The sequence below is a fragment of the Manacus vitellinus genome, unplaced genomic scaffold (genome assembly GCF_001715985.3).
Source record: "Manacus vitellinus isolate BGI_N305 unplaced genomic scaffold, ASM171598v3 scaffold_6_pilon, whole genome shotgun sequence".
Lineage (NCBI taxonomy): Eukaryota > Metazoa > Chordata > Aves > Passeriformes > Pipridae > Manacus > Manacus vitellinus.
The window spans coordinates 1,258,558-1,279,026 of NW_021940750.1; the positions used below are offsets into that span (position 1 = coordinate 1,258,558).

General features: G+C 39.4%; 1 protein-coding gene across 1 annotated transcript in view; it reads left to right on the forward strand.

Moving 5' to 3' along the window:
• Window positions 1–20,469, forward strand: part of HSD17B12 (hydroxysteroid 17-beta dehydrogenase 12) — a 69,846-nt gene that overhangs the window by 27,076 nt on the left and 22,301 nt on the right. Inside the window, exons 4-6 of the mRNA XM_018082098.1 lie at window positions 10,126–10,236; window positions 14,867–14,931; window positions 15,919–15,963. Coding sequence (XP_017937587.1) covers window positions 10,126–10,236; window positions 14,867–14,931; window positions 15,919–15,963 — 221 coding nt within the window. The remainder of the gene's footprint in view (window positions 1–10,125; window positions 10,237–14,866; window positions 14,932–15,918; window positions 15,964–20,469) is intronic.

The window sequence follows — 20,469 nt, forward strand, 5'->3', positions numbered from 1 at the left end:
CCCCCCATGACAAATCTGACCCCTGCAGATGCTCAGCTGCACCTACCCTGGAGCACTTTGCTCTTTAATCTCTGCCCTGTCGCTTGCATTTCCTCCCTGCTGTGCCTCAGTAAATCCTCCTCACATTTTGGAGTTGGCAGGTAACAATATTTGCGTTTGATAGAGGAGGATGAAATGCAGACAAACTCTGTGAGGAAGGGGACATCATCTTCTTACTTTTCTTGCACAGAAGTGACAAGGTTCACTTGCTTGAGCTTAACTTGAAGACTTGAATAACTGAATCTGGCAGTTATTTTGACCTTTTGTGATCTATTTCAAGGTAAATTAATGTGTTTGCAGCCTTCTATCATCTGAGTCAGGTTAAGCTTGACAGAGTTGAAATCCCCATATATTTCTTGAACTTGACAAAATGGCTTCAAATATTTTGGACGTGTTTTGATGCACTGAAATCACCTTTCACATAAAGTTGTAGAATAAGGATCTTTCATTCAAAATGAGCTCTTGGATTTCATCTCTGAAGAAACTTTCCCTTGGATGACGTGAAGAAAGTTCTCCTGATTTTGCCTTTTGTGAGCCAGTTACTAAAGGAGCAGTTGACAGAAACTGTAGAGAACTGACAGAGGATTCAAGACTGATTAATTTCTATTAATTTGTCAATAATTTAAATAGATGAGCCCTGATGTAAAAGAGCAACTGGAAAGGAAGCTTATTTTTAATATATCTTTTTCTTTAAGAAGAATTCTGCTTCTGAGGTTTTGGTTGGGTTTTTTTCCTCCTTAGTCCTTTTTTATCATCTTCTCTTGAATTTTCTCAGTGAAATTTTGCCTGGATTAATTTACAGAAATTGAGCAGAATGCTTAGAGAGAAACACTTGATAGATGTCTTGCAAGCTACAGGATGCAGTTCTTGAACTACTTTATCTCTTAGGAGAATTTTGAGGCAGCAGCATGGTAGGACAAGCCACAAGTGAAATGTTCTGCATATGACTAGTGGCATCCTTGCAAAAGGACTTTGTTTACATATTGACTGTCAGCATATGGAATAACAGACCACTTATCATAGCTGGTTTTAAGGATGAAAACCAGTTTAAGGAAGTTCAGCAGTTGGTGTCACGGGTTCCACATAAAGTAAGCTGGCAAGTTCTAGCAGACGATAGTTTTTCATACCTGGCAAGACTGAGTTAGCCTCTTCCAGAAAGAAGGTACTTGATGTGAACATCACTGCCAGAGTGTTTCTATGCAGTATTTATTCATACTTTGTAGATCCATAAAGCCCAGGAAAAGAAATGTGTAAAGGTTATTTAAATGCGAATTAGGTGCTTTGGGTTTCCTTTTCTGAATGTAAACTACAGCAGAAGTAGCTTTTTCCACACCTCACATACTCTGTATATTGTACCTGTAGGTTCAGGACTAACTCTGGGACCTGCTGGTATCTTGAGTCTTAATGTTTTACATGTTAGGTAATTGGATCAATGGGCACACGACTCACTTGGCACTTTTGAAACCCACACTTTGAACAACCAGGAATTGTCATCTCTGAAAACGTTCAGGGTCAGTGCTGCCTCTGCCTGGCAGTACTTGGGTGGGGGAATAGTTTGCATTTTCTGTGATACGGAAACTAAATGCCTATCTCTGCTAGCAATGTGTTTGTTACACAGGTTTTATGGATGCCAAAAACAAGAGCCCTTGTGCTAGTCTCTGGGCCGTTAAACACCTTCTGTTAACGTGAAAGTGGCAATATATTGTTTGTCATTTTCAGTGTAAAATAAGCAGAATATTACATGAAAAAATAAGTATTAGATTGTTTTTACATTGGATTGGGTGAAAGTCTGTTTTGCAAATCTTTTTTAAGGCAATGGGCAGAAGCTCTATTGCCAAGAGACTTAAAATTAGGCCTTTTAAGTGGCTCTGCAGGGAATAGTCTCTCTCTGGCACAGGAAAGGACTGGATGATGCAAACAGTGCTGTCCTCCTTCTGCAACTTCCTTCTATGAACTTCTGTATTTTAGTCTCATGTCACTTTTTTAGCAGGTTAAGTTTCAATACATCAAGTCGTTTTTATCTGTCAAAGCTGTAAAAATCCCTGATAGACTTCTCTGCTGAGGAGATGGTGATAATTGTTTTATGTTTTTTCAGGAACATGTGTTGGTGAGGGAAATAATGCTAGTTAGTAGCTTTTCATAGAGAAAGGAAACTCAGTTGATTTGTTATGCACAAAAAATTCTTAAAAAAAATAAATCCTTGACTGTGAGAAATAAACAATTTTCAAAATGGTGTAACTAGTGGATAAAAGTAGGCCTGCTGTGTAACTCCTTAAGCATGTGCCATGCTTCCAGTGCTGAGCTGGGTACTATACTAGATTGGGCATTAGATGTGGACTAATTAACAATGTATTTCCTCTCACAAGTAGCACTTTGGAGATCCCTGAAAACTGTGCCTTGTCTGTGTTTGGACTACAATAAACATTTTACTGTGGATGCTGAATTGGAGACATAAAAAATAACGCTGATTTAGCCTAGAAACTTATTTCACCTTTAAAATTTGTTTTGATTCAAATAATTCATGACTTAAATGTCTTTAAATTGACTTGAGAGTAAGGGCACAATTTTTTTTGTTAATTCATAGTGTGACACCTTTCAATCTCTCTAAGTGACCCATAAATTCTTCTTATGAAGTAGTTTTCCTGGTCATTTTGAAATTCTTTCAGTTGAGCCTATATCTGAAAAAAATGTGTTGTGAATTTTTTTGGTTTCTTAATCATTACTGTTCTAGTAGTTGTATGGCTGGAGAATTTAGACTTGTATTTTCCATCACTTTTTACAAATTAATGTTTACATTAGTATACATAACAAGCGTACACACTGTCACAGTCAGGCAGTAATAATGACAAGGAAAAGGAAATGTTACAGGAACTGTTGGGAAATAGTCCATATGCCCTTACTAAAATGAATTAGTAAATTAAAAATAGCTCTCTTCATGCTGTGTAAAAACCAGTACCTCAATGAGTATCAAAAGAACATCTTGAAGGGGGTTGCAAATAACTTTGGGGAAAGAGGAGAGAAGAAATAGGAGTTTGAGGTGCTACCTGCCACACAATAGCAACCTTCCCACACTTCACATTGTGCTTATCTCTGAAACAACTTGGGATTGTGTCCTAGCAAACTCTGTGCAGCTTCAGCCATAGTGGATATTTTGAGGTTGTGGTTAGGAAAACCACACAAGAGCGAAGCGGAGCTATTCTGGGAAAGCGTGACTCCCCACGGCACGAGGACGGCCGCACGTGCAGTGTCTGCTGGTGTTGCCCGCGCCGCTGCAGCGCTGGGGTGAGGGGGTGTGCGTGGGGAGCATCAGAGCTGTGCTTGCCTTGCTGCCTGAAATAACGCCGACATTTGGAAACATTGCAATGACTTGACTGTGCAGCCCCCCTGGCTGTCAGCCTCTGCAGCTGTTTTTCACAGGCTGCTTGATTTCGTGTTTTTGGTTAGCTTTGTAATTAGAACAAGCTTGATTTATGAAAGCTTACAATGTTGAGCATAATATTTGGGTGAATGGGCTTATTGATTGATCCTGTGTGTTGCTCAGAATGTTTTTCTGACTTGGTTAGTGTATCTCAGAAATTGTAATATATTTTGATGTAATGGGAGCCAGAGGGGAGCAAATGGAGGCAAGGATTAACAAAGTGTGTTTTCTTTCTGTGTTTTGTAGTAACACTACTGCATATACACATTAAAAAGCTACATACCCCTGTGGCTCAAGGATTTGTGGACTTTGGCTTGGAAAGCCATCTTCTCCCATGTGGACTTTGAAAGCTGAGAAGTGAGGAACTGACTTGTGTATGTCTGTGTGTATCGAAACTTAAAGTTGTTTAACAGAATAGTAACATTTTTAATAAAGTGTGGCGCTTTTTTTACCCATTCTATACTTCTATGTGATAGGATTTTTTAAAATATTCACTATTTTTAAGGAAGCTGTATCTGTGAGATTACACGTGCAACTACTGCAGTATGTAAGGAATTCCTTGGAAGTCTTACATGTATGCTTGAATGAAAGTAGTGTTTGACCCTAATGTTTGACCAAATGTGCATACACATGTACTTTTAAAAATGTATTGAAACATAGCAAGTACTGGTAAATTGTAGGTAGGGATCTTCTGCTATGTGGAAACAGCATACCATTCCTTTGCAAGAGGTGCAACAGAGCTTCCTTTTAGCTATTCCTTGGGTTACCAGTACTCAGCTTCAGAGTTTTACACCCTTCAAAATGATCAGAAAAGGCTAGCTCTTGTTATACCAACCTGATTTTAACACACTTCTATATGGTGAATATATCACTGTGTAATAACAATCTGCTATCAACAGTCTGAAAGCACTTGGTCCTTCTGGAAAACAGATTCCACTCATCCATGACACTGTGAGTTACTTCTATGAACTCTGAAACTCACAAATTGGATACATTCCCGAAAGGAATGGCTCTCCCTTAAGACCAGCCAAAGACTTTGTAGAGCTATCAGCAGCCACTCCATAGTCTTAAATTCTTCTTTGTCCTTCATAGATACAGTACGAAAAATCGGAGGTTTTCATGTTTTGCTTTCATCTCTCAGTTTCTTACCCTATATTAAAAGGTTACTAACTCTATTTCTGGAGACCGGGTGCTGGATTAGGGTGAGTTTTGCCACTGCAGTGATACTGGAGAGATGGCATCTTTATTTGTGGATGTAGTTGATTCTCCTCACTTAAACAAATTTTTCCTCTTATCTGTGAAGAATGAAGCTGGCGTCTCTGCTTTGTTGGCATCTCTGGCCATCCTGAAGCTAAAAACCAAGTGAGACTTCCTTTATGTTTTTGCAAGCCATTGCATTATAGCACATCACTGTGATGGCAATATTTATGTGAGGCTTTGAATGTAAAGTGATGAGGTGCTTGAGTTCTAGCAAGAGTTTTTAATGTACTTTCCCTGATCTTGGTAGAACTGTTTCCAGTACTTGCTTACAATGTGGGCCTTGTATCCTGAACCTCTCTGTTGCAAAGTTGACTGGATTTATTTTGATGTTCTTGGCAAATTCAAGCTGCTGTAGCAAACTGCTTTGAAACAGGTGGTTCAAGAACTAATGTCATTTTATTAGGAATGATGATCTTGTAGTTTTCCTTTTTCGCAGGAGACTTTGTACAACAGACCCCATGAACACTGACACTGTTTTTCTCAGGTAAACTGAACTACTTCTCCTGACCACCAGATTAGTGTGTGTTTGCTGTTACATCAAAGTACACAAGCTTGCTCCTCTGGGGGAACCTTCTTTCAAGCCCAGTTTGTGTGTCTGAAAACTTTCTTAGCATTTTCTTAGCCTGTCAACCAAGATTTCAGTTTAGGGGTTTTGCTGCTTTGAATTATTTGCAAGCTTCCAAAAAAAAAAAAATTGAAGATTTTTAACCATTTTACAGTTCTTTATTTGTCATTATTTAGGTTGTAGCTTAATGTAGTTTCTAACTTTCCACCTTTTTTTTTTTTAAAATTCCAGCATGATCCTTTTTTTCTGGTGGTCTAGGTAACATGGTGCTACTTTGCATGTGAATCATTTTAGTAGCGAAGGTGTGCCCTACTTTACCTGATAGTTTAGCTTAGCATTTTTCTTACATTGCAAGACACTGGATATGTTTCCTGTAAATCAGACATATCTGGCCTTTGGAATTAATTAAGCTTTTGCTTCACCTTGTGAAGTTTTGTAACTAACCATCTTAGATGAGAACTCAGGTAAGCATTGTGTTTTGTCAGCTGTTCCTCAGGATGGTACTGGTGTGCTTGTGCTTTCTGCCGCTTAGTTGTCCTCTCTCTACCTTTCTGTCTTCAGTTCTCTGCTGCCTCTGTTGTGCCTGCTTGCTGAAGTGCATGATTTCCAGCTCCACCAGTCTGTTTTCCTTGAGTATTACTCCTTGCCTTCCCCCTGCTCCCCCAGCAGTTCTGCAGCATCTTTCACTTAGGATCCTGCTGGCTACAAACTACCTTTATTTGGCTTCCAACGTAAGGTAGAAATGGAGATTTCCGCTGGGCCTCCTTAAAGAGCAGATGAAGCCTTTGGTCTCGCATTTGTAAGTAAGCATCTATGTCACAGTTGTATAAGAATAGATGTTCCTTTCTGGTGAACTGTTGATAAATTAAATCATGTATGAATGCATGAATATCGCTTTAATAAATTTCCTGAAATTGGCAATTTAGTTTCTGATTTTAAAATATCAAACTGAGTCTCTAATAAAGTTTGTTTGCACAAGATTCCATGAACATTTGACAGTGTTTGTGTAAAACCTGGAATGACTGTTTAAGTGTCTTTGTGCTTATTTTGAATAAGTTGCACCTTAACCAAGGTTTGAGACACTATTTCCAGTCCTCTTCTGAGGATATTGAAGGTAGTGTGTCCTTCAAGGGATTGTATATGAAAGTGTTTGTACTTCTGATGGTGTGAAGTATGTAGCTAAATAGCATATTTGTTTCCAGACTGTCTCATCCTGTATTGTGCGGGAATGTGTAGAATGGGAACATGCCTGAGGAAGTCAGTAGTCCTTTACCAGCAACGCAAAACCAGGCACTTTTTTCAGTTATTTTTCATTCGCCTTCCAATGTGTATTTTATGTACTTCCTTTGTTTGCATGACAACTGTGTTGGACTGTGCCATGCCTCTGCCTCTGCAGTCTGACTGTGTTCTTGGATTGCTGTCTGGATCTTAGAAAGAACCCAGCCTAATGTTTTCTGCAAAAATTCACTTTGTCTTTTTTTCTTGAACAACATTTATACCATCCTTCTCTGTCACCATTGTGACTGTTGGTTCATTCAGCCTTCCTACGGCTGTGAAAAAGTTTTTGTCAAGGCTTTGTTCATGGACAACAACTTATTTCTCATATGATGGTGTGATGGCAGAAGATCATGTCTGCTTTTACTGATTTACCAGGATACTGTTGTTCACAGTTTGTGTCTTGCTTAATTACCAGAGGTCTTGGCTAAGATCATACAGACCCTGTAAATTAACTTGACATGTGTATGTTTAGGTTAAAACTTATTTGCAGGGTCAATACTGATCTCACTTGAGTGTTTTAGTAAATGAGATGATTAAAACACTGGTGTATCAGAGTTGATAATTGTGAAGGAGATCTGCTGAGTTTCCTTTCCCATTGCATGGGTAGGTGATGACTGACTGCTGCACAACTATTGATAACATGGTGTTGTAATATTCAGTCTCCCACTGAGGAGCATTTGAAGTACCAGTTCCAAAGACAAAACATTAGATTCACTTCTTAAAATATCATCAGGAATGCTGGACATGCTGGCAGGTAATATCAGCTCTCTCAGATCCTCTGGCTATGACTGCAAAAACTGGCTTTCACTCCCTGTGGCTCTCGAGTACCTCATGGTCCTCACACTGAAAGCTCCATTAAGGGGTTTCAGGTTTTCTTTTGGACACCAATAGCCCAGACACTGCTAGATATTCTGGATTAGGACATAGCCTGCTTGCTTCTTCCTCTATTACTCTACATCTCAGAGTTTTTTTGGCAGATAAAACAGGAGTGTGCTCTACTCTCTCTTCTAGCCCATCTGTTTGAGAGCATCTTAAGGATTAAGATCAATGAAATTCCCATTTCCTTTTTTTACACAGAGCAGAGCACACCTGTTCTTCTCTGCACCTTGTGCTCTGACTACTAGACTTCAGTTTACACGGAAGTGACACTCACTCTCTACAACTACCTGAAAGGAGGTTGTAGACAGGTGGGGGTTGGTCTCTTTTCCCAGGCAACCATCAGCAAGACAAGAGGGCATGGTCTTAAGTTGTGCTAGGGGAGGTTTAGGTTAGATATTAGAAAGAATTTCTTTACAGAGAGGGTGATCAGACATTGGAATGGGCTGCTCAGGAAAGTAGTGGATTCTCCATCCCTGGAGATTTTTAAAAAGAGACTGGATGTGGCACTTAGTGCCATGGTCTAGTAACCACAGCAGTAGTGGATCAAGGGTTGGACTTGATGATCTCGGAGGTCCCTTCCAACCCAGCTGATTCTATGATTCTATGACTTAATGCTATTTGCATTGTCATTTTACATGGAACCGTTCTATTCTTTTCTCTGAGGTAGTGGATCATCCCACCTATCACAGGTTCTGGGACAGAGCATGAGGTATGCAGAAGTGATGGAATACCTGAAAGCTGTCTGAAATGGGGAAAGAGGGTTTGGTCAGCAGGTGGCATCTGCTGGGGCAAGACAGCCATGCATGTTTACAGTGAGCAACCTCACAAAGACCTTGTCCTCTGGCCATACCAGTAGGCAGTCTTCTCCTTTCACGTTTTTATACACTGTACTATGCACCCTCTGCCCACAAAGGGTGCTGCAGCTTTTTATAGGTGTATTGCTTGCATCTTAAATGTAATGGCTCTTTGCTAATTTTCTAAAGGCTCGAAGAAGGGTCTTATATGAATAGTAGGGAATTTTTTTCTATTTATAGTATTAGGTCTTCTGATTTTTTTTTCCTTATGTTGTCCTCTCAGTATCCCTGTAGTGATTTCAAAAGGCTTTGAAGGTAGATTAGTAACAATCCTAAGGAAGAGTGTTTAGTATAAAAAGGACAGTACCAACTGAGCAGATTTGTGAGAGTGGTGTTTGGGTCCTTTAAGCAACTTGCATTTTATGAAGCATGAGTGGCAGTGAAGACAGCTGGAGATCCCACAAAACAGTTAAACATGTGTGTGACTTGGGCTTTGCCCACCCAGTCCATTTGAATGTATTAGGTGTGCCTCTGATGTTGCCCTTTATTCTCTGTCTTGTAAAAAACCAAATGTGTGTGCTACACATAATAACAACTGTGTTCAAAAATAGACCATTTCTACCCCTCACTCCCCCCCCCCCAAATGTTGAACTTGATTTTCTTCTGACGCGATCACAAGACTGCTGCTGCAGTAGGGGCTTAATGCTATTTACGTCGTCATTTGACATAGCAACATCTCTCAGGGGATTTTTAAACAATGCAGCTGTTCAGGAGAGATGAAGAGGTTGAGGATGGGGAGAGGGAAAAGGAGCAGAAATAATTTAATCTGCCATTAGGGATATTGTGGCGGGGAGGGGAGGCAGCCAGCAAACCGGAGAGTTCAGTAGATTCATGATTCTGCATGAATGGACGGCAGGATCATGGGATTTGCAGCTTTCCCTTGAATGGGAAGGAGCATCATGGGAATCGGGCTGCTTCTAACCTTTTTTGTGAATGATTCTTTTCCTTTAACATGGCACTGTTTTTATGAATGGCTCTGGGGGGCAAAGTGCTGTAAAATCCTTCTTGAGCTGCACACAGGTCCCTTAAGGAATGCTAGGGTGGGAGTCAGGTGCAGCAAAACAGAGATGCTGCGATGTTAGCCGACTGTTCTGCTCTTTTGAAGTCTGAGAGGACATTGTACTGGTTTTAATTCAATGTAATTTAGCTTGATTGAAGCAGAGTTGCTTTTTATGTGAAGTATTTTTACTACTTGCTTTCTTCTACTTCAAAATGTAGTTGGCTACACACATTTCTTCTGTTCTATTAAAGCTGGAGATGATAGCATATCAGAAGCATTTTGGAATGATCAAATTTGAAGGTCTGCTCTTGTTCACCCGCGTGTTCCCTTTTCTATATATGTTCAAAAAGCTAAAAGATTGAAAAAATTTTATGGGAACGGAAGTGAGAATGGAAATGGAGGGCAATAAGGAATTGTTTTTTCTTGGTCTCAAGCAACTCATTTGCCATTCAGCTTAAGTTAAGAAAAAGTGGTTTTGTCAAGCTTTACTTAAACACTGTTGTGTACATATGTTTTCAGATTTCTCCATTTTTGTTATTCTGTGCAAAGCTGTATAATTTGCTTTCTTACCATCTTTATTGTCCCTTACAAACAAAATGTGCTGAATCATTTGAGAATTTATATTCTCACCAAAAGGAGCTAATGTCACAAACTTCTTGCACAGATTATGTTACAATTCAAGGAATTCTGTTGCAGAGGTAAAAATGTTCATGTGTAACATTACCTACTTAAAATAATATTTTGTAAAACCTAATAACTGATACAGTCTTAATATTTGAATGATAATTCAACTATTTCAAACTTAAACTTTATAAACTATTTTTTTTTCTAGAGGAGAAGTACAAAGTGGAAACAAAAGTCATTGTGGCAGACTTTGGAGAGAGAGAAGATATTTACAGTAGAATCAAAGCAGGGTTGGAAGGCCTGGAGATTGGTGTTTTAGGTTTGTATGTGATCTTTCTAAATCTTTCATACTGATGTTTTGTCTTGGCCTGCGCAATACGTTTTTCCCATATTGAACTTTATTGAAACTAGTTCACAAAAGCTGTTGTTTGTCTGACTAAAGCTATGTTGCTGTATGCTTGATATGTTTTCTAGCTTGCTGTTGACACAATACGTGATATGGTGCTTGCATGAGTGACTACTTTCTAGGAATTGTGACACTTATTGAATGTTTTCAATGTGTTACTCTGTGATTGTTAAAGGTCCTTTAGCTTACGACTGCATGCACCATGACTTGAACACTTGAGGTTGTTGAACCTGGAGTAGAGAAGGCTCCAAGAACACCTTATTGTGGCTGTTCAGTACTTAAAGGAGGCTTATAAGAAAGATGGGGACACTTTTTAACAGAGCCTGTTGCAATAAGACAAGGAGTAATGGCTTTAAACTGAGAGGGTAGGTTTAGATTAGTTATAAGGAAGAAAAGGTGGTGAAACATTGGAACAGGTTGTCCAAATAGGTGGTGGGTGCCCCATCCCTGGAACACTCAAGGCCAGGTTGCATGGGGCTCTGAGCAACCTGATCTGGTTGAAGATGTCAGAGGGATTGAACTGGATGACCAACTGGGTTGACTGGATGGACCAACTTGGATTGGTCCTTCCAACCCAAACTATTCTACGATTCTATGACCTAATGCCATCGTAGAACCTAAGCGAGCTTCAGATACTTAGCTTAGGAGATATTCAACTTCAGAGTAGAGCCCTGTGGGAGAACTGTTAATTTTTAATTATAGAGCTGTTGAAATTTAATCATTACAGTATAACATCAAGTAACTGTCTCCTGCTTCAAAAGTTTTAAGTGTATTCCGATCATGTCGATAAATTGCGGTTCTTTCTCAATTTAGTGTGCCTCAGTGTGGTTTGTTGTATAGCAGGGACGTAGGTGGTGTGGGAGTCCTTGAAAAGGCAAGATGATCCCTCCAGTTACTTTGTCAAATGTAGAACTATGATGTCAAAAAGATGTTTTATCACAAGCTAAGAAGAATTTAAACATAACGGCAGTTTACCTGAATCTTTTTTGAACAGTGGGGTAAAGGCAGTTGCTTATCAGGTTACTGTTTTTTCCCTTGGAAGCACATGTACCTGTGCATATCCTGTATTTCTGTGGTTACTCAGTATAGATGAGAACCTGTGATGGTTAAACATGTGAAAAGTCACATGGCTCAGACATCTACTAGTGTATGTCATCTGATAAAATATTCCTCACCTCAAAACTCATTTTACTAACCCGAAGTGCAGTAATTGGAACTAGAACTGTGGGGTATTTTAAGCATATTTCAAAACAATACTATATGAACTTTGTTGCTAATAGGTGAATTTTGTTGTACAATAATGTTCAAGAAAATAGTGTATATAAAAATGCAATTAAAAAATTACGTTAAAGGGTAAAGCCCAGAATGTTCTCTACTTCTTCTGGCGGATTTGAGTACATACAACTCAGGATATCCAGTATTTAATTGCTGTAAAAATTCAAAACCATTGGAGTAACTTCTACTGCCAAGGATGTGTTCTGTGTAAAGAGTAGTTGTGAAAAAGCTGTGAATGCCTTGTTTCTTGTTTCTGAAGGAAATAAGTTCCAAAAAAACTTTGAAGAGTGAAATTAATGTATGTTCTAATCTGTTCTGTCAAAATCCACTCAGGGAATGTAAGGCTTGCAAGCTGCCTGTCATGAAGCAATTGCTGCGAATAGTAGATCATTTAAATGTCTCAAAACACCAGCAAACCTTTTACTGTGTGAGGTACATATCCACACTGGAAAGGTTTTTATTATTTCTTAGGCTGTGATAAGGTTATGGTGATGTACAAAATCATGACAATCTGACTTTGTATAGTCTTGTATAAAGTGGGCACTAAAGCAGTATGTGTCTCAAATTCTTTGTAAGCTTATTACAGGAAAACAAGCACGTTCCTCAAGCAGAGCCTGGTTCTTGCTGTTATTTGCGTGAGCACCTTGACTAAAACCATGGTAAAAATAGCAACTAAATGCTTTAGAGTTGCGTATTCTCTAGTTGAGTTCCTCCACTTTTTTTCTTGCAGCTGCTGTCAGTGCAGGTTTACAAAAACCTGTCTTCTAATTAATCACTAGCAGATCTTGTGCTCAAGATGACCAAATTACATGATACTTAGGTCTTTTCTATTCCCCAGATACAGCTCTATTAATAGAAACCACTGGCCAATGTAATTTATAAACACAGGTGATGGCTACTCCAGAAAGACAGTGTCTTAATTTTCTTATGACAATTAATTTCATGCTTTAGCGCCTTGTACTTTAAATTCTGTAGTATATGTTGCAACCCAGAATATAGCTTTTGTTGAGCTGCGTTTTTCATGGGCGTCTGAGGGAAAACATGGGTTTAAGTGAGAACAGCCATAAGGGATGAGTTCTCAGATTCCAGCATATTTTCTTCTTTCAGGTCTCATCTGGAACTGTAGGTATGAGAAGCGTTGGTAGCACAGTTGTCAGTGATTGGTGCTGATTATTTTTTAACCTTGTGCTTGGAGACAAAGGAGTCTCCAAACGTACTGCTCAAGAACAAGCTTCTAATTATGTAGTTGCACAGAGTCCAACTAAAGTACTTACAGATTGAAATCCTTGTAAACTTCTTATTTGGAAGCTTCTTCTCACCCACGTATGAAGGCTAAAAGAGTTTGCATAATGTTTTGCTGTGTGTTCAAAACAGCGTCTGTCAGTGACTTCGAACATGTGCTAGCTACAGCAATATGTTAAACAAGCAGAGGTGGGAAATCTTCCTTTTGCCATTCTTAAATAGCTGTGATTCTTGAAAGGAGTTTGAGCTGGACAGTATCTTACGCTATGGTTATCCGTTTTTTTTTCTAGTTACAATATGGTGGTACAAACCCAAAACGGATTTCTTAATGGTCTGTTACAAACTTGTAGCAGAGATGATTGCTGAAAGTATAGGCGTGTATCTGGGACTCAATCTGCAGTAAGGGGTGTGAATTTTTTATTGTGACTCTCTGGAGCATGAATCATGTAAATATTCTATATTTGGAGAGAATTACCGAGGTTAGTCCCATAACCCTGCCACAATTCATAGCCAAAATCCCTTCCAGAGAGATGGACTGAAAAATAGTTTGTTTTAGGATGAAAAGAAGTAAAAAAATTTGGTCCACTCTGGCAATAACAAGACTGGATCTTCTTCCTTTTCAAAACTTCTCACTCCTAAATGTGGGAAATGTCTGCTGGGAATTTGCCAACTCTCTGTTTCCCTCAATTCCTCATCTCAATTTTTAAAGGTTATCTAAAAGTTAAAAATTCGAAGCACACAACATGACTAACGAACCATAAATATACTATAAATGGACTAAAAGAGCTGTCACTTGAGGGAATCTCCGAATGAAGTTGGTGCACTTGGCCAGAGTCTCTCCTGCTTGTTTCTTGCACATCCTGCAAGTCCCTATTGATACTTAAATTTCTTTTAGGCTGCGACAGCTTTGGGCACGGGTGTAGGGGCTCTTTTATTTTTTTAAAAAGGCATCAGTGCCTTTTGAGGACGTTTTTTGTCCCAGTGCAGACTCCTGCCTGGAGGTGTACAGTGCTGTTGAGCATACATAGACTTTGGGATTCTCTGGGTTGTAAGATACTATATAAATGTAAAATGTTGCCACAGCAACCACATGTCACGCGATTCACTTGCGTAAGATAAACAACAGATACTTAGGAAGCGGAGATCCCATTTGGTTGCTGCTTTTTGTCTCCATATCAATGTGCTTTATGGAGTTGGAGGCTGCAGAGCAGTACTGTTTTCGAACAGAAGTAGAATTTTCCCCCTGTTTGGGTTGGGATTTAAGAGCGGGTTTTGGTTTCATGTCCAAGAATAAAACCGTGCCAGTCTGAAGTACTGTAAAAAAACCTCCGAGGTTTAAGTAATTCGTACCTTCTCGGTGAATTCTAAACGCTGCCGACGGGGAAAGATTTCGCAGGTGTTGGGGGTGACGGGGAGCACGGTTTCCTGCGGTGAATCTCCGTGTTACGAGGCAGCGGGAGCGGAGCGTGTCCCCCACGTCAGGCGGCGGATCCCCCCGATCCCGCCGCGGGCAGCGCGGGCAGCGCCCGTCCCGCTCCCGGGCTCCTGCTGCCACCTCCCGCCCGGACCGCGCACTGCGCCGGCCGCTCCCCTCCGCACCCTCTCCTCGGCGGGAGGGAGGGCTTGTGTGTCTCTTATTTCACTTCATATGTGTATTTATAGAAAAAGATGGGAAACAATTTCACCTACTGTCCTGCCTGGCGCTGGGAGCTGCTCTCTGGCTCGACACCCCGCAGAGTCCCCTATGCCCCCGCACATGTGTGCTGGCGTTTCTGGCAGGGAAGCAGCCTATGGGAAGCAGCGGAGTGTGAGGTGCTAAACATGTCATCTTTTAAACAACTGGAGCATTAACATTTAAAATGACCTGCCGATGTGCTCCCGAATTCCACTGGTGTGTGTACAAGTATGTTTACAGTTAAGGAAACGTAGGAATAGAATGTCTTAAATGCAAAATTTTCAGAGTATTGTTTGAAATTTATCATTAATTGGTGGCATCCAAGTGATCTAATTCATGCTTTTATTTCAGTTAACAATGTGGGAATGTCGTATTCTTACCCTGAATATTTTATTGATGTTCCAGAGCTGGATAAGGTAAGTGCTTTTGTGGTACCTTCTACTGTTGTACTATGATAAGCAGATATGGCAAAAGTATTTAGGTTTGGTAAAGGGACCCACATAACAAGGTTTTTTGATTAGAATTAAATGTTCAAAGAGCTTTGAGATTTACATAAGCAGCATAACACAACTCAGATGATGGCAGTCTTATTTTTTGGTGGTGTTCTTTACATATTCTTCCCTGCTGCTTCATTTCTATTTCAGACAGGTGCTCTGAATTCAGACTATCTGAATTCTGCTCCTGTCCGTGGTCTCATCTGACTTTCTCATGAGCTCCTTTAACCTGTGGGGGGGGTTCTTAGGTGACTGAAGGGAAAAGAGGAAAGCAACTTCATGGATGGAAGCTGCATATTCCATATCGGTTAGGAAACTTAAATATGACCGTTTTAGGCAGTTCATAATGTAGGGACAATATTGGTTGTATTGGACACACTGAAAACTGTGTTTATGAACAATTTCACTGGTGCATGATTTTGTTTCCAAAACACCCATAGATCACTGTGTCCACTGTGGTTTTGTATCTTCTGCTTAATCACCTTCAAATAAGCTTCATAATGTTTAGGAAAAAAAAAAAAGAAATCCCTGTTTTAAACTTGATGAATCAACTTTACGTCACTAAAACACTGCTATGAAATGGTGAAGAGCAAAATATAGTAGTTCATTTCTGAACATATCTAAATATAAGAATTTATTGAAGTTTATAAGTGTTGCAAATAGGGTTAGGAAATACAGTGTCAATGTGATACATGTTCTTTATTAGTTTGAATCCCTGATCAGAGATGAAACTTGACCAAGAGCAATTCAGAGACTTTGCTTTGAAAGCCTATCACTGTTCCTGGTACTTAAGCAGGAAGGCAGGGGATAAGGGTGAATAATTTATCCCAGCACTTAAACCGAGAGGGTGTATAAATACTGATCAAATAACTTAAAATGAGCAAACCCTAAAACTTTGCTTTCTTGCAGACAATCGACAAAATGGTCAACATTAACATCATGTCTGTTTGTAAGGTAAGTGCCGTTACCTACACTTGTTCTTGATATCCTAATTCAAAACCAGAAAACAGATTCAGTTGTTTGAGGGAATTACTTTCACCTGTTAGACCACAGGTTTACTTTTCATCTTGGAGAAACCCAGAGGTTGTTAGTGTCATATCGGACTGTGTGGAATATAATTTGTGGCAAAGATGCCTATTAGCTATTTGGAAGAGCAAGGTATGTACACAAAATAGCACTTAATGCTTCTTCACGATTGTTCCTCTAGCCCTTCTTGTAAATCGTTCATTCTTCTCCCCTTCCATCTTTTTCTTGGGGTGGGCAGCCCTTATCTCTGCATACATAAGATTTTTGTGCACTGTAGTGAGAAAGCACTTAAATATTTTCTGCGGGATATGTGAGCAAGAAGGAAAACCAAACTCACAGAAGCATGCATTTTTAGTTTAGAAGTTACCTTCCTTTTTGATATTTTAACTGATTATTGAGAAGAAATCAACCTGACTTCAGGCTAAAACATATGGCTGTTTTCCTGTTTTTGATATGAGGCCCATTCAAAAATGAGATTTTCAAATCAAAGCTTAAAAGGGATGGAGGGAATAGCAGCTGCTTACATGACACAGGGAATTGCTTAGTGTATTACCAGTGAGTGCTGATGAAACTCCTTGTGACTATTCACTGCTAAACCTTCTTATGCATAACAAAACTTGTATCTCCATTAGATGAGGGTTAGCCTTTTGCCTCCAAGCTAAAATATTTGATGTTTCAAAGCTGGCTTGAAAGATTTTACTTTCTTGCAGCTCTTCTGATTAGGTCAAGTACTGAATTCATCTAGTACTGTGCTTCTGGGGAGTCTAAACTCCAAGTGTTTTGTTTCTCTGTAAGGGGACACAGCACCTCTTAAAACAAGGTTTTAATAAGATGCTCACACTTTATTAAAACATAGGCAAACAGTGAAAATGCAGCTCTTGCATGATTGAATTTGTAATGTCAGCTTGCTGCTGTGAACTCCTACTTTTCTGTGTGTTTTAACATCTTAAAACTACTTGTTGTAAAATGAGTCTTCAGAAACCTTTCACTTTGAAAATGACTGTGAGCCTGACAAGTACAGATTTTTTAGTTGATTGAGAAGAATTGTGGCCCATGGTGTCTTGTTGCACCCTGTGAGATTTCATTAGAGAAGTCAGTTATTAATGGGCACCTTTGAAAGTTTTTTCTTACAGAAGTAATTTAGTGGACTTTTTTTTAGGTTAACAGAGCTGCATCAGGTGTACACCTGAAGAAGTTTTGTCATTCATAGACCTCTTGGAGATCAGTGTAATCAGAAGAATGCCTCTGCTAAGGTGTGAGATCTGTGCTGTGCCAGCAGAGGGAGTGCACTATTCAGTGATAAAAGAATTTAGGGTGTCAGTCTTCATGGGAGCATTTTATTAGAGAAGTTACAGATGAACTAATTTAATATATGTTTCTGAAGATAGTGGAGTAGAGTAATAGTTTAACTCAGTATACACCTAAAGTTCCAGAGATGCCGCCAGACTATATTGTTTTCCACAGTAAACTAATGCTGGTTTATGGTTTCAGTTATCATGTTTATGGTCGGTGTTGGTCAACAATTTAACAAAATTGTCATACAGTTTCTTGTAAAATTTGCATCCTCTCAGCCTCTTAAGATTCTAATGTGGCTGTCTTTGCACATATAAAAACTTACTGAAGATCTGCTCGCTGTGTGTTTTTCCTTGTGTTTGTAAACTTTTTTCTTGACTCTGAACAACTCCCGCTACTGGATATATACAGACTTTGAGCATAGGATTCCATGCTTGAAAATGTTTCCTCCTGCATGAGCCTGTTGTGTAATTAAACAGTAGGCATGCCAGATGCTTACTGTTTTGGGAAGAAGAGCACATTAGAGATATGTACCATCTGTAAGGCACTTTTTCAGGAGAACGCATAGAACTAGAGAATTGTGGTATGAAAAAATAAATTTTGGAAAAGTCTGTATATCTTTCACTTAGATTTTTAGGATGTAATCCTGTGAATATTTAGTTCAGTGTTTTAGGTTGATACTATCTCTTATCCAGGGCTATAAGTGTTTAAAAACAATAATAATATTCTCACTTCTTGCATGGTTAGAAAAATGAAGTTTCGATGGAAAAGAACATCGAGTTCTCAAGCAAGGGGGTGAAGGTACAGGAGAGGCAGGGCAGGTTTTGCTAGTACCCACAGGTACCCAGGCTCTGCCCACGATATTGCCCAGATCCTTGTCAGAAGTGTCATATAACCTGTACTGTTATGTTCTGGAGCACCTACTTTCTGCCTTTTGGCCTTTCTGCCTCTGTCCTCTCAGTAACCTGCACTGCATGCCTTCAGCAACACCTGTTGGAGAGCAGAACTCCTCTGGCATGCATGTCAAATAACTCCAGTTCTGGCTGAAACACTCCTTAGGCTTGAAGTGGGAAAGTCGAGATATTCAGCACAGTTTGATTCTGCAGAAACATTAAAGTCAGTTTTGTTGACACAAGTATAGGCAATTTTGAAGAGTAATTCTCACCCTTTAACTTTTTGATCCATCTTTTTCTTCCTTGCATTCCTAGGGGATATGCAGTGTGTCAGAAGGGGTGCGCTGAGAGACTGCACCTCACAGGAAAAATTATCAACCTAGTTGGTCTTGCTTTTTAATGCTTTCCCCAACTGTAAAATATATACAATGGATTTTGCCAGGTGTTTGAGAACTTATTTCCTCTCAGAGCTTTTAAATGCATGTCTTTCCCAAATCATATTCCATGCTGCCTTCTCCCATCATGTCCTTAGAGCACTGTTGGGTTAGGTCACCCATGAACTCAATCATGCAATTTTGGGGCTCACTCAGTCTGACATGAAGTATTGATTACTGTGATCTGCTTTCAAAGCACCCTGTACGTCACTGAAGATAAGTGATAGCTTATGTAAAACTGCTTGAAACAGTAAAATGTAAAACTGCTTGAAACATGTTCACATCTTTTAAAATACTGATTAAAAAAACCTGACCAAACACCTCCCTGTCCCCCACAGTAGATTCTTTTAAAGCAATCTGGGTAATATCACATTTTTATGGTGATGTGCAGTGCAGGAGCTATTTTGGTCTTCATATAGTATACAAAACAAGAAGTGTTAAGGCTCTTCATGATGTTATAAATAGAATGAAGAATTTTTATTTGTTGTATTTTCTCAGGAGAGCATGATACTTAATACAGTCATATACAAGGATTGATTTGGCAGATAAATGGTGAAGAAGACAATATAGTATGTGTAATTTCATGGTTCCTGTCATAATATCATGTCAAACTTCTGGAGGGATAAATAGCAGAACTTTTCTTTAATGATTGTTGGTGGCAGTTCACGTAATGTGGGTTTGTATTATAACTTTTGGATATCTCGTTGTATTTTGAGAGACAAACTAAACATTTCTGGCATTGAGTAAAATATCAGGTCAAAGTCCTTGGGTTTTTTCACTAACTGGCAAGTGTTGAAAAACCAAAATTAGAGTAGTTTCTAGTCATAGTTCCTTTGTATCAACTGCACCTTCTTGTGTCAATTCATCTTTGTGCTACAGACTTCAGTTTCACTTGGGAAAACAATTAAACTTGTTTTGGCTATTGGATTCATGTCCTGAAAGCCAAGGGTGCTAGACTTGCTGTCCAGGGGAAAAAAACAGGTAGGTAATGAGCCCAGAGAATAGTTTCATATACTTCAGGGAGTCCTTGTTTGTCCTTTGGAAGCTCCAAGAGATACTTGGTATAGTAAGGAACTGCAAGTTTGTTATTTCTGTTTGCAGCATTGCAATATGCTAATTGCATGGGGAGTGAGGCATAAACTTGTGTTCTCTTGAAAAATGAGCAGGACTAAATAGTTGAGGGAGTACTGGCTTAGCGGTTGATTAAGCAGGGAGCTGAATTGGTTTGCGAGCTATTATATTGTGGGGGAATGTAAATTTTAGACCTGCAGGCCAGGCTTTGGTTGGAAATTGACATTAGCAGGGGAAGGGGGAGAGTAAATTATATATATGTACATCCCTTGGTGTCTGTGGTAATCTTCATGTTGATTACCTTACTCATTTTTTATACTGAGTGTCAATACAAAAGGCTAACAGGCCTACAACATCAAGGATTTTTGTCGTCATAGTTGAGGTGCTTATAATTTTCTTTAGAATTCAGAATACATAAATACTTCATGTTGAACTGAGGTATCTGGTGTCAGCTGCCCTCCTAATGGAGGAGGAGTGAGAGGTGAATTATACCAGGTTGTGAATCCCAGGCAGGACATGGATATAAACTCTACTACAAAGTCTGAAACTGTGAGTTCAGGAAAGAAAGCAACAACAAAACCCACAACCAATATAAAATTGAAAGGAGGAGAAGAAACTAGTGTATTTGAGAAAGAAGACAGATGTTCTTTTGTAGACCTGTGTGTAGAAAGAGGAAAAGCCTGGGGAGTGATAAGCCTGAAAGGCAGTAGGAAATGACATTCTCTTTCTCTCTCTCTCTCTCT